The sequence below is a fragment of the Engraulis encrasicolus genome, chromosome 24 (assembly GCF_034702125.1).
Source record: "Engraulis encrasicolus isolate BLACKSEA-1 chromosome 24, IST_EnEncr_1.0, whole genome shotgun sequence".
Classification (NCBI taxonomy): domain Eukaryota; kingdom Metazoa; phylum Chordata; class Actinopteri; order Clupeiformes; family Engraulidae; genus Engraulis; species Engraulis encrasicolus.
The window spans coordinates 19,731,028-19,745,393 of NC_085880.1; the positions used below are offsets into that span (position 1 = coordinate 19,731,028).

Consider the following 14,366-nt stretch of genomic DNA (forward strand, 5'->3'; position numbering starts at 1 on the left):
CCATTCTGTAACGGCCGTGAAAGCACAACTGCCTGTTATCTCTGTAAATTCACGGCAATTGGGTGACTTTTGGTGCCTGAAGTACTTATCCCCTCTGTAAGCCTTTACCACCAATGCCAACTCGTCTTATTTAACTGCTCCTCTGACTCTACCTCATATCCCGAGCACTTCATTGCAAGACATTGCAATAGCTTTAACCCATTAAAGCACGGTATTATATGTGTTACCAGAATTGTAGTGCATTACTAAAGGTAAAGTGTTATGTCATAGTAGTGTAGTACTATGGTAGTTAACTTTTCAATGACTATTGATGCGTTTGACTGGTGGAACGGCAACTAGGATTCATTTTTTTCACTACAAATGGTAAGTGCTGAGCTTCATCTTACGTTGTCTGTCTCTAAAGATGCTTCCCTGAGTGTAGTGTAGGTAATGAGGCATTTCTTGGGAAATGACTGCCGCAGTACACTTCCTGAGGTACAGCACACAACCATGCACTACTTTGTCAGGTGCTGCCTGGAGACTACGTGGCCCTGGGCTGTTGCTATGATCTAATATCGCCAAGGTAACAGTTACAATGTGTGACTGTACGGCTGCATTGACTGGTGACTCTGCTACTGCATTGACTAACACTGAGTAGATTAGTGTTTGTCAATTGGGGCTCTACAGCCCCCCAGGGGGTGTTGGGGAGCCCTAAGGGGGCGTTGAAAAGGATACAGATGAGAGGGGGCGGTGCTTAGTTGGCATTGGTAGGCATTAGTCCATTTAACTTTGTAATACTACAGGGGGCGTTATTGGGCTTATGACGAGGTCAAGGGGACATTGGGAGGCTTATGATGAGGTCCAGGGGGTGTTTATTCAAAAAGGTTGAGAACCACTGGAGTAGATTAACCTTTAATGAACATTCTGGCAAAACTTCAAAAAATACTAAATAAAAAAATGTCATGTCAATGTGGTCTTGTCTGATAACACAATGTACATATATATTAAGTGCTTTCAAGCTGAAGAGCGTTTCATCAGTCAAGCTGCTGTCAGAACAGAAGCCGTATGAAAGGAGCTCTCTGCAGCAGCTGACTCTGACACAGTGACTGCTCAAGAAAGTTGCTGAGCCAACATAACTTCCACATTCCCATTCATCTCTGTTTAAATACAGCTTAAAGCTATATTTAGGTAGGGCTTCAAAGAGAATTACAGAAAGGGCTTTCCGAATGAAACCCTCCAGCGACCTCCCTCTCCTCTCCTCTCCTCTCCTACCGTACCTGCTCTCTCTTTTAATGAGATCGTCTTCTGGTCTTTTGAGGAGGGAGCTCCTTGTGGAAAGGTCATGTCTTCATCTGAGCTCCAGAGATCGGTGAGATTAGGAGCGTCTGGTCTGGACGCCCCAGAGAGCCAGAGAGACCCTGCCTGCTGCTGATAACTAGCGACCCCCCCCCCCCCCCCCTCAAACACACACACACACACACACACACACACACACACACACACACACACACACACACCACCGCCACAACTACCAGATCACTGCTGGAGCCAGCCACTGCTTTAGCCATTACCCCCTGATTAACACCCAGAGCGGCAGAAAAAAACACCCTCTCTGATCTCAGCTCACACACGCTCCCCCTTCATATGCGGCCCCCATACTCAATTAGCGGCCCGCGGGCGATTTTTTTTCTTTTTTTTGGTCCGATCGCGCTGTCCGCTCTTATTTTGAAATCGCTCCCCAGACACTAGGAAGAAGCGTGCCGTGCCCTGCCCCCTCTGTCTGTTTCTCTTTCTCCCTCTTTGCCAGTCACTCACTGCAGGCTCCGGTCCGAAGTGACTACGACGGTGGCATCAGAGGTTGTGAGGTAGACTACAAGGGAATGACGGTATCAGAGCCTGTAAATACATTATTTACAAAGTATGCCTCGTTTTTGAAAGTAATGGCCCACATTTGATTGCTAACAGTGTGTTAGGACTTCGAATTGGTTTAGCAGTAGCTGTAGCTAGTTGCTAACACAAATGAAGGCAAATTGTGTTTGAGCTCTGCTGGCAGCTAACTAGTGGTACTTAAAAACGAATTGCTTGATAACACTTTTCACACTTTTAAACAGTCCCCAAATAGTTCGTTTGAAATGATAAGCCCTAAGACTACAAACAAAGTTATGAGCAACTTGAGGATTTATTATTGGCTGTTGCATTTAATGAACATTGCATCAAATGTGCCATTTTCTTGTTGACAAAACCGAGGGATCCTCTTTACTGGATCCATGATATTATTGCATCTGATTCTCATGCATGTGAGAGCTGCATAAGCAAAGTCATAATAAGCAACATTTCTTGTTTGAAAAGAGTTATCTCCAGGCTCATTGGTTCTCACTAAGAAATACAAAAATACTGAAGCAATGAGAGTAAGGCAGGCACCCCACTCCACAGTGCTCCAGGAAAATACAGGCCCTGTATGAGAGAAATGTTCTCCCATCCTTTCACTGGAAACTAAATATCTGCTGTGGGTGTGAGTTGTGAGTGTGTGTTTTGTGGTAACAAAGGCCTTATCTTTTTTAGTCTTTTTTTTTTTGGGGGGGGGCGGGTGTCGTGACTCGAGTTGGCCCTTTATTGGGAGGAATTTGGAAAAACTGGCCCTCGGGGACAGTTAATTGAGTACCCCTGATATACCGTATACACACGTCCACACACACACATACTACACATTCCACATTTTCTTACACTTTTTCTTTCTTTTTTTTCCTTTTTTCCTCGTTCCTTTCACAAACATTCCCTACATCCACACACACACAAACACGTCCTATTTCTCCCCCCTCTCACTTGTGCACTGCGGCGTGAAAGAAGTAGAATTCTTTCAGAGTAAAAGTACAGACTTTTTTCAGCGTAAAAGTACAGACTTTTTTTTGTGGTGTTAAATGGTTGCTTTGAGCTCTGTCCCCACCAGACTCCACTCTGCCACCATAGATAACTCAATGTGACAGGCCCCATCCAATTAACAAACAGGCTCCCACTGTATCACCTCCCAGACCACTTGGGAAGCAAGAGAAGAAGAGAGGAGAAGGGAGTAGAAGAGAAGAGAAGAGAAGAGAAGAGACGAGAAGAGAAGAGAAGAGAAGAGAAGAGAAGAGAGAAAAGAAAAGACAGAGGAGAGAAAAGAGAAGAAAGGCCTGCCTTGCACTTCCAGCCTTCTGAGTTCAGAAGAAGGCCACTGTATGGATGGCATTTGGTGAGAAATGTCACCCTTTGACAAATGGTTCTATAGAACTCGAAGCTGATTGGTGGAAAATGTCACCTTCTGACAAATGGCTCTATAGAACTCGAAGCTGATTGGACAAGAGGCATAGACGTAGAGGAAGAGTTTGCCACTGTCCTTGTCTTTCTCCTGAGGAACACAGGGGACTGTCCTCTAAAGGCACAGGGACCAGCCGTCCTTCCAAGCAGCGTCCCAGAACGCACCCAGCCCTGGCAATGATGGATGGATCTGGCACCCGGATCTTCCCTGAAGCAAGTGCAGGAAATGGGGCACCCAATGCAGGACAAACAGCAAGGGAGAGGGAGGGACAGGACAGCGAAGACAGAAGAGGAGCGGTGGACGCAGCCAGTATAGGGGAGAGAAGGTGCAGGGCAGGGGATAGCAAGAGCAGGAGCAGGAGCAAGAACCAGGGCAGCGGAGAGCGAGGTGTGCCTCAAACAGTAACGCATTCAACTCACAACTTGCAGGACAACGGCAACAACTCACTACTGGGGGAGAGAGAGAGAGAGAGAGAGAGAGAGAGAGAGAGAGAGAGAGAGAGAGAGAGAGAGAGAGAGAGAGAGAGAGAGAGAGAGAGAGAGAGAGAGAGAGAGAGAGAGAGAGAGCTAGTCTGATTATCATCGACTTCCAAATCTCTTCGAGACTTGATCTGACCAAGAGCATAACAATTAACATTTCCAAAACGGCATGGTTGACCCGCCTCCCTTGGTTTGATAATGGTTGTTTGCTTCCCGACAAAGTGGGAGGAGTTCCTGATTTTTCGGGAGCTCAGAAAGTACTTGCATTGCTCTTGACCTGACTAGTAGCAACGCTGAAGGTGTTGCGTCACTAGGAGGGCACGGTCTGGCTAGGGGAGAGCAGGAGCAAGAACCAGGTCAGCCGAGAGGGAGGGGTAGCTCAAACAGTAACGCATTCAACTCACAACTTGCAGGACAATGGCAACAACTGACTACTGCTACATTCTAAGTTCTGCACATTGTTTCAGGCTTCTAAAAGCATGGATACAGTTCAAGTCTTCTTTTGTTTCCGACATGTGATAGTTTAATCCTTTACCTGACAAGAAGGTCACGCCTCCACAAGATCAGCTGATTTTAAAAGCATGTCACACATCAACATGTGATCGAAGTTAAGGATAAAACTTTTACATGTCTGTAAACTAAGAATAAAATGTTCCCATGTTTGAAATGAAAACTTAAAGTTACACTGTGCAAGATTTTCAATTGTTTATTTCCAGAATTCATGCTACCCATTCACTAATGTTACCTTTTTCATGAATACTTACCACCACCTTCAAATTCTAAGTATTCATTATGACTGGGAAAATTGCACTTTTCATACATGAAAAGGGGGATCTTCTCCATGGTCCGCCATTTTGAATTTCAAGAAATAGACATTTTTAGCTGCAAAAATGACTGTACTTGGGCCATACTAGAGTAAAATAAACTAATATTTTCTAGTATGGCCCAAGTACACTGTTTTCTGCTGTACACTTTTCTCCTCACTCGACCCCCCCCCCCCCCCCCCACCCCACCCCCCTAAAATTTTCTCCTCAGATCTGCATGATTCACAGACATGACCCATTTTGATTTCAAAACGGCGAATTTCACCGAAAGGTGAGGGATTTTCATGCCTGCTCATAACAGCACTGTGTAGAAATGAAGTGGATCCTCAGGCCGAGACCTTATCAGGTACAAACACCCAAATGTGTACAGCAAGTAAGTCCCATTTGTCACTGTTAACACATGACACACACACACACACACACACACACACACACACACACACACACACACACACACACACACACACACACACACACACACACACACACACACACACACACTCACATACACAAACACACACACACACACACACACACACAAACACATAAACACACACATAAACACACACACACACACACACACACACACACACACACACACACACACACACACACACACACACACACACACACACACACACACACACACACACACACACACACACACACACACACACACACACCAATCTGCCTTTCACCCAAGTTAGCAGGGTTCCATGACAACAGTGGTTGGCAGGGGTGGACTGAGGCTGAAAAAAAAGGCCCGGGACCAGCCCCTCACCCCCATGCATCACTACCACCACTGTACTATACATATAAAGGGCATGACGTGTGCCTTGTGCGTTACGCCTCTTTTTGGGGGAAAACATTGGGGCATAAGCCAATGCAAGTCAATTGGTGGTGTTGGGAAAGAATAATCAAAGGACAAGGACCTGTACACAAGTGTTGCTTACGCGCATGTTGCATGTCAGTTAATGAGACATACTGTCCGACCCCTCGGACCGCTCGTTCATGAACAAAGTACCCGTGGCCGTTTATACGTACTGTGGATCACTATAAGCTCAGTCATATAAATTGTGAGCCGATCTCGAAGGAGGACTGTCGGCCCACCGGGAAGATGCCCTGTATGACAGATTACCAGTCTAGCCCTGGTGTTTGGGCAACAGCGTGTAGGGAGGGTCCAATGGCCATGCTGAGTGTACCCCAGGGAACAGCTGGGGGATTTGATGGATTTGGTGAATTTGAAACCGCGACCCTCCCGTGACAGGTCAGTTATCTCAACTAGTGGGGTTCAATCTTTTCGAACTTCAGTTCTAGGCTCATGGTCACCTTAATTGCAAAGAAACCATTGTCCCTTGCAATGTCACAGCAATGATGAACTGTATTCTGTCGTGGGAAGATTGCAATCCACCCCATAATATATCACGTCAGTATCCCATTTACTGATCAAGATCAGTCTGATTCATTCAGTTTTGTTCAGTTTAAGTTTTTTTCTGTTATATCGACTTAGTGGTCGTTAATGTATTACCTGCATGAGTACATTTGATCACCTTTGCTAAATCCATGCTAAATATCTATTTTTTTTTAGTGTACAGCAGTGGTCTCCAACTATTTTTCCCCAAGAGTCAAATTATGTTGTGCAAATGAAGCTGAGGGCCAAACAAATCACCTGACCGTATGGCCACAGATTGCGCACGTTTTCATTTGTTCCCACCTCAAGGCGGGCCAAATGTTTGCCATGCCTGGGCCGTATCTGCCCCACAGGCTGCCATTTGGAGACCACTGGTGTACAGCATATTGTAGGCTTCATGAAAAATCAGTATTTCTGTGTGAGCTGTGAATGTGTGTGTGGTGGCAGACAGGTGCCTGAGGGAGAAAGGTGTAACACGGCAGCAGCAGTACTGTAAAGCTGCTGTGCGCTGCTGTCTCTCATTGCAGTCAACCTGACTGACACTTTAAAAAATTAAACAGGGAAACAGGCTCCCCATGGAAGTGCATTCAGGTTTTTGTTTTGAGATGTGTGCACCCAAACAAGATTTTGAGTACATCTTAAAGACGTTGTGGTGCTCAAGTGGCAGCAGCCACTTTACTAAACATGTGTTTTACTGTACCTTAAAAGGGAAAAGGCTTAGTTAATATTCTCACTCTGGTCGAATGATACAAGAACCAAACAGGGCCTCTCCTGGCTAATTTAACATCTACAGCAATAGCAGCAGAAGCAAACTTTCATTCCAGACTGAGAGCACTTGAGACAGCGTTGCTGATTTTAAATGGCTTTAAATGTCGCTTTATATTTTTATGTACAGTATTTATTTTTGCATTTGAATTAAAGATTAAATTGAAATTTTAATTTGGCAACTTGTGCTCTCTTGTGGCCAGGACGCCCTTGTAAAAAAACGTACATTTTTAAAAAAGACACCCCAGGTTCAGGAGAGCAGAAGTCCAGCCAAATATGTATTCTAGACAACGTACTGAATCCCTTAAGCGCTCAAGCCTTACTGGGAAACTCCCATTGTCATTGTGACACAGCACTCCACAGCACAGAAGTGCACACAACGAAATTGCATTTACAGTATGCCTCGCCCATGCAAGGGGGCAGGCCCCAATGGCACCCCAAGGGAGCAGTGCGGCGGGACGGTACCATGCTCAGTGTACCTCAGTCATGGAGGAGGATGGGGGAGAGCACTGGTTAATCACTCTCCCCACCAACCTGTCGGTTTTTGGGCCATATTCCAAAGGACATTTTTTGTCATTGCTAATGGTAGATTTTTACTGTTTAAAATGTCAATACAGTGTTTGTCTGATTCTGAATAGCCATGAAATGAATAATATTTACACATCGTAGTTCTTTCCTGACAGAAGCGCATAGTTTTCTAGATGACCGTGTCTTAAAAGTCACCGTCTTCAAATGTCAGCAATCTAAAATAGGAGCCTCTTGTGCCGGCCCTACAACAGTAATTCCAATCATCACTGATTTTCACCAGAGCACAGCACAGCACAGGTGGTAACACACACACACACACACACACACACACACACACACACACACACACACACACACACACACACACACACACACACACACACACACACCACAGCAACCTAATTATGGTTGGCTGACTATGAATGAGCCCAGAGGGGCCTGAGTGGGCCCTCGTGAAAAAAAAAAAATCTATAAAAAAAAGGCCCCTCTTGTTTGAGACAGACAGATGGACGGACGGAGGGAGGGAGGACGCAGACTTCAATTATCCAGGGCAGACAAGTGAGCAGCCATACATGAAAAGGAGTAATTACAATGGCTCTAAACTGGGAAAGGGGCATGACCTTGGGAGATGCTAGCTTGTACGCTACGCACAACTACAATGACATGAACACACACTCACACACATGCGTGCCGTGCGCACACACACACACCTCTCAAAATATGCACCTCGACCTCATCAAGCTTCGGCAACATGACTAGCTTTACTCTCCTGTAACACACACACACACACACACACACACACACACACACACACACACACACACACACACACACACACACACACACACAACATACACACACACACACACACACACACCACACACACACACACACAAAACACACACACACACACACACACACACGCACACACATACACACACACACACACACACACACACACACACACACATACACACACACACACACACACACACACACACACACACACACACACACACACACACACACACAGATGCAGGTTAACAAAGCCACCTGCATGCATTCACACATGTTCACAAAATGCAACAATTAAGCCACCTGATCCCTTAGTTCCTACAGTACTGAAAAGAGAAGAGAGCCAGCTGGATAATCTAGCCCTCTTAGCATGCAGGCCCCACTGGGCACCGCAGTTTTCCCGCCCAATTAGGCTGCTTAGGATAGCCGTCTGCAGGTAAAAAACGGGTAAAAAGTGCTTTTACTGCAAATTTGTGGCCGTAGAAATCAATAGTATTTAGTTCAAATTGGGTGGGATTTAGTGCTTCCAGGTGGCTTTGGTGCATTTCTTATGGGCTGGAAATCATCAGTCTCATCTGGCAACCCTGCTGGGCCCCCTGTGCACTGCACTGCCAAGACAAGACAAGACAAGACAAGACAAGACAAGACAAGACACAAGACAAGACAGGACAAGAGGAGCCGTTTAAAAATGCATCCTCCCTGAAACACTTGGATACATCAAAGCACTCTGACTCCACCCCCTTGAACCCTTGTACTGTGCGCGACACGGCGGCCGTGCCAAAGGGCCCATTACTCCTCCACCTCCCTCCTCCTCTTTACTCCTCCTTACACCTCCTCCTTCATCCCTCTCTTGTTGTCCCATCTCTTCTCTGTCATTACTCCTCCCTCTATACTCCCCTCTTCTTGCTCCATCCCTTGTTCCACCCCAAGTTATTAGGCTTCATGGCTAGGGCTGGCCAGCCTTCAACTAGCCCCAATTGTAATTACCTACTCCTTCTCCTTACTCTTCTTCTCTAATCCCTCTCTTGCTGTTCCATCCTTTCTTTTTTTAAGGTAGGGGTGGGCGATAAGACGATATTAAATCGTGAATTGAGAAATCGAGTACAAGATCGTCTCGAATCTGCCAAAGTGGAGAAATCGTATAGCTCGTCTTGCAGTGAGGATGTTTGTTAGTAGAATCAGAGTGATGTCTATTTAATTAGTGTAGCTAATTACAAATTGCAAGTATATAAAATGACTGTTTTTGTTTTTTGTTGTTTTTATTTTTTTCAATGGAAGATCATGATAAAAAATTGGAATCAAAACATTTTAAAAATATCATGATATGACATTTTTGCCATATCGCCCACCCCTACTTCACGTTATTAGGCGTCATGGGCAGGGCTGGGCTAGGCAGCCTTCGACGAGCCCCAATTGTAATTACCTATTACTACTCCTCCTTACTCTTCTTCTCTAATCCCTCTCTTGCTGTTCCATCCTTTCTTTTTTTAAGGTAGGGGTGGGCGATATGACGATATTAAATCGTGAATTGAGAAATCGAGTACAAGATTGTCTCGAATCTGCCAAAGTGGAGAAATCATATACTGTAGATCGTTTTGCAGTGAGGATGTTTACTATTAGTATCAGAGTGATGTCTACCTAATTAGTGTTGTCTTCACTTTTATTCTTTACATTATGGTATTTCAATTGTGCACCTTATGACAATGTCATCAGTGTGTTTGCGTTTAATTAATTGCTAATTACAAATTAGTATATAATTACAATAGTATATAAAATGACTGTCTTTGTTTTTTTGTTGTTTTTATTTTTTCAATGGAAGACCGTAATAAAAAGAATCAGAATCAAGATTTTTTTTTGTCAAAATATCATGATATGACATTTTTGTCATATCACCCACCCCTCCTTGAAGTTATTAGGCTTCATGGGCATGGCTGGGCAGGCTTTCGACCAGCCCCAATTGTAATTACCTATCACTCCTCCTCTTTACTCTTCCCTCTTCATCCCTCTCTTCCACCTCTCCTTCTCTGTAAGTTATTGGGCTTCATGGGTAGGGTAGGGCCGGGCTTGGGCAGCCTTCGACTGGCCCCAATTGTAATTACAATTCATGAGCTGTTGCAGTGCCAGGTTTCCTTTCAGGCAGGCGGAGGGATAAGCATTCACTCTTCTTCACTCTCGCTGACAACCTCCCACAACCCAGGCCGACACACACAACACACAACACACACACACACACACACACACACACACACACACACACATCACCATACAATCTCCCACGACCCGGGCAGACAAACACAACACACACACACATACACATAGCCTACACACACACACACATACACACACACACCACATCACCATACAACCTCCCACGACCCAGGCAGACAAATACAACACACCACACACCACACACACCATCACACACACACACACACACACACCATCACACACCATCACACACACACACACACACACACACACACACACACACACACACACACACACACACACACACACACACACAAACACACCCCCATAAAACCTCCCACGACCCAGGACAACACAGCGCACACACACACACGCACACACACACACACACCCTTATATTACAAAACACACACACACACACCACATAACACCACACACCAAGCCACTCCACACCCCCACACACCACCGCAACACACAATACATCGCACCACTGCATGGCTTAGAGGAATAACACCATCGGCAATCACTCCACAGGCATCCCACCCCCCTCCCCCCGACACCTCCCCGGAGACAAAACCATCTTTACTCTGCAGAGCAAAACAAATAATATTAATAATAATTCCGACTCGGTACTTCAGTAGTCTTATGACAGATGAAATACAATTTTTTGTTGTTTTCCTTCTCCCTCTAGAATAGGCCCATATGGCATACTCTCTATATGCACAGACGGGCATAAACAGAGTACAGCTCTGCTAATGCATTAAGCATCGGACGGTGTATGGCAGGCAGGAAAAAGTAGCAGTTACTACTACTATGGTTTCCACTGGTCTGATAAGATCAGAGGGGCTTTCAGCTCTCCTGGCATTATCACCAGAGAGACAGAGAGAGAGAGAGAGAGAGAGAGAGAGAGAGAGAGAGAGAGAGAGAGAGAGATAGGCCAGGTCCAGGGGAGTTGATGAATGCTGCTGACGTTTTGAAAAAGAGCGACGCAGCAGCATCCCTTCCTTCCAGGCAGAAGGAGAGAGAGAGAAAAAATAGAAGGAGAGAGAGAGAGAGAGAGAGAGAGGGATAGAGAGGGAGGCCACTGATTACACAGAAGGACAAGCGGTGGCAAGCCTGCTGGCGGGGCATCAGCGCAGTTAAACCACAAAGGGAGATATGCCGGGCCGCACGGCTCCACACAATTGGCTCTGTTGAAGCAGCCAGTGGCGGAACAATTGCAGACAGGGCCCAGGGCACCCCCCCATACGGCCTACCATGGTCAAAATAGGGCCCCTCCACCACCAATACAGGAGGGCCCTGGGCCCCAGGGGCAACTGCCCCACTTGCCCCCCCCCTTATAGTTCCGCCCCTGGAAGCAGCTCCTCTGTGTCATGACGGCTCCCCTGTTGACTACTGCACTGTACACGGCGGACACTTCCTGCTTCCGCACACACACTCGGCTCCATGGGTAACGATGCAATCATCAAAATTACACATCATCAAATATTGATTTGGGGGGAAAACGGTGAATAGATCTTCTACAGAGAAAGAGGGCACTAGAGCTGTAATTGAAACAATTAGGAGCCAGAATCCAATGAAATGGCCTGAGGGGCTTTGTGTGTGTGTGTGTGTGTGTGTGTGTGTGTGTGTGTGTGTGTGTGTGTGTGTGTGTGTGTGTGTGTGTGTGTGTGTGTGTGTGTGTGTGTGTGTGTGTGTGTGTGTGTGTGTGTCCGCTTGTGTGTGTAGATAGATAGATAGATAGATAGATAGATAGATAGATAGATAGATAGATAGATAGATAGATAGATAGATAGATAGATAGATAGATAGATAACAGTGTTATATTATATTATATTATATTATATGAATAGCTATATCACATTATAATTGTAATTGAATAACCAAATACATCCATGTGCCACAACTATGCTCTCTAACAATGAGCTGATATCAAGGTGCAGAAATTAAGCAAACCAGGTACAGGTAGATGTTCGTGTTGTTACCTGTTGCATGTTTCAGTGAACAGGTTTGACTGAGGTTAAATAGAAGGTGTTGTATTGCACCACTTGGCGCACCTTGACTGCGGAATTAAAACGGGCTGGCGTTTCAAATACGGAGAAGCAACAAGTGCAGTAGGCTATGAAAACAACGTTTCAGTCTTTGGATCTTCCACTAAATACGCTGCATCCTGTCTGGTCAACAAAGACAGTGGTGCACCTGTCGACTGCTACAGAAATTCAAAGGTTATAGCCTATGACTTGTTAAATCACAATGACATCAGCCCCGAAGCTTCTTTTAATAGCTTTCACCAAGATAAATGTCATTATTTGTGCGGAGATGTCTCAGGATGTCGAGCCTTGAAAATACGGTGGTGAGTGAGAGCTTTGCACGTTTACGGTTTTTATCCTGCCATCAGGTTGAGGGCGTGACAGCTTATCGGTGAGAGGAAACATCGAACTGCTGATGATGAGATCAGATTGCGTTATTTCAGATAGAATTGCTTGAATGCAGCAGTTTATAAAGCCAATAGAAAGGATTTATTATGGCTTAACTGAGGTTATGGTGAACACCACATTTCATGCCTCAAATTATATTTCAGATGGTATTTGGGTGTATATGGCACGAGGCTGGGGAAACTCAAAACTGATCATTAAAAACAAATAAAATAAATACAATACAACACACATACAAAACAATTGAGAACATGTACTATGTGACTTACCTGATAATATCATCGTTGTGCCCTTGAAAGAACTTCTGTGTATGTTCTCTGGTGTTGTACACGACGCCGACTCCTGCCACGAAGTACACCACTTCCTTACCCGCGGTGTAGTACAGGTTGTTGCGGCACTGGTGCCCTCGGTACCCGTAAATCCATTCTAATCGTAGTTGGCAACGGGGTGCAGTCCTATCGGCCATGGTATTTGACAACTTTTTTTTTTTTAGAGGTGACGTTACTTAGAAGTTTGTAATTGTCACTGGGTTCAACATCAACACTGCCCGTGATTTTCACCTACAAGTAGTTCAGTAGCACAAGCAGTCCTCGTGCTTAAGTCGCCACAGGCTCAGCCGCGAATCCAGCCGATGGCCACATCAGGATTTTCTCGTCGTAACATGTGTTGCCATGTAGGTAAGCTTAAATAGCAAAATATTGTTTTTAAATGTCAGAAGATCTTACCAATAACTTTTCCCCACACATAGTATAAAAAATAAAACAAACAGCAATTTACATCCAGAGTAATCTGAAGCATGAAACAGGGCCTATTTACATAGGGAATCACACAAGAATTGCGTCAAGGGAAGAGCATGTAGCCTTGTGGAGTAGAATAAACAAATCACAAATGAACACTGGTCGTAGAGGATTCCGCCACTGCCAAATATAATCCCCACACTAATCCTTCGTCGTATCATCAGCCATAGTTCATGCAGTTTTCACAGAAAAAAGAAACTAATCATAATTTCACAAAAATAAAAACTGTTACACGCTCGAAAACGACACACTGTTTGGTGACCATTCACACAGCTGAATTGGGGGAATCCCGGAGTCTTGTGACAGCGAAGAATCGAGATTTTGCGTCTTCAATCAATCCCGCAAAGTGCACTCTGACGGTTGTAGGACCACCTTGGTCTTGTTGATGATGTTAACGGTCCCTTGCTACGACACCGCCCCAAATGCAAGTCCTCTTGTTAACTTACGTCCAGATGCAGCTCAATGACAGGCTTCCAGATGTAACAGCTGCCCGCGCGCCTCTGTCGCTTGGTCCGCATCTCAAACGGTTGAAAAACAGATTCCAGGACAGAGAGTTAACGTAGAATGCAGCATGTTGAAATGGCCCGTGACAGCACAAACGGCATACATTTACGGAAATAACGTCAGTGGTTTAGGTTCAATAAAGCCTCGCATGACTCTCATCAGTCTAATACTAGGAAAAAATCGATGCGTTTCTTATGTCATTTCCAGAATTACCTCCGTGGGTCCTAGGTGATACTTGTTACCACAACGCTGTGAGCGCCGCCTCTGACTGCGATAGAAATCGGCCTGCTGCAAAGATTCATGGGCAATTGAGGATTTCTGCTCATTTTCATCCCGCACGGCTGAA

At 45.2% G+C, this 14,366-nt stretch overlaps 1 protein-coding gene across 1 annotated transcript in view; it reads right to left on the bottom strand.

Moving 5' to 3' along the window:
• The window catches only part of LOC134440890 (echinoderm microtubule-associated protein-like 6), a 151,637-nt gene extending 138,452 nt beyond the window's left edge, over positions 1-13,185 (bottom strand). Inside the window, exon 1 of the mRNA XM_063191044.1 lies at positions 12,989-13,185. Within this exon, the coding sequence (XP_063047114.1) occupies positions 12,989-13,185 (197 nt within the window). The remainder of the gene's footprint in view (positions 1-12,988) is intronic.
• Positions 13,186-14,366: the final 1,181 nt, after the last annotated feature.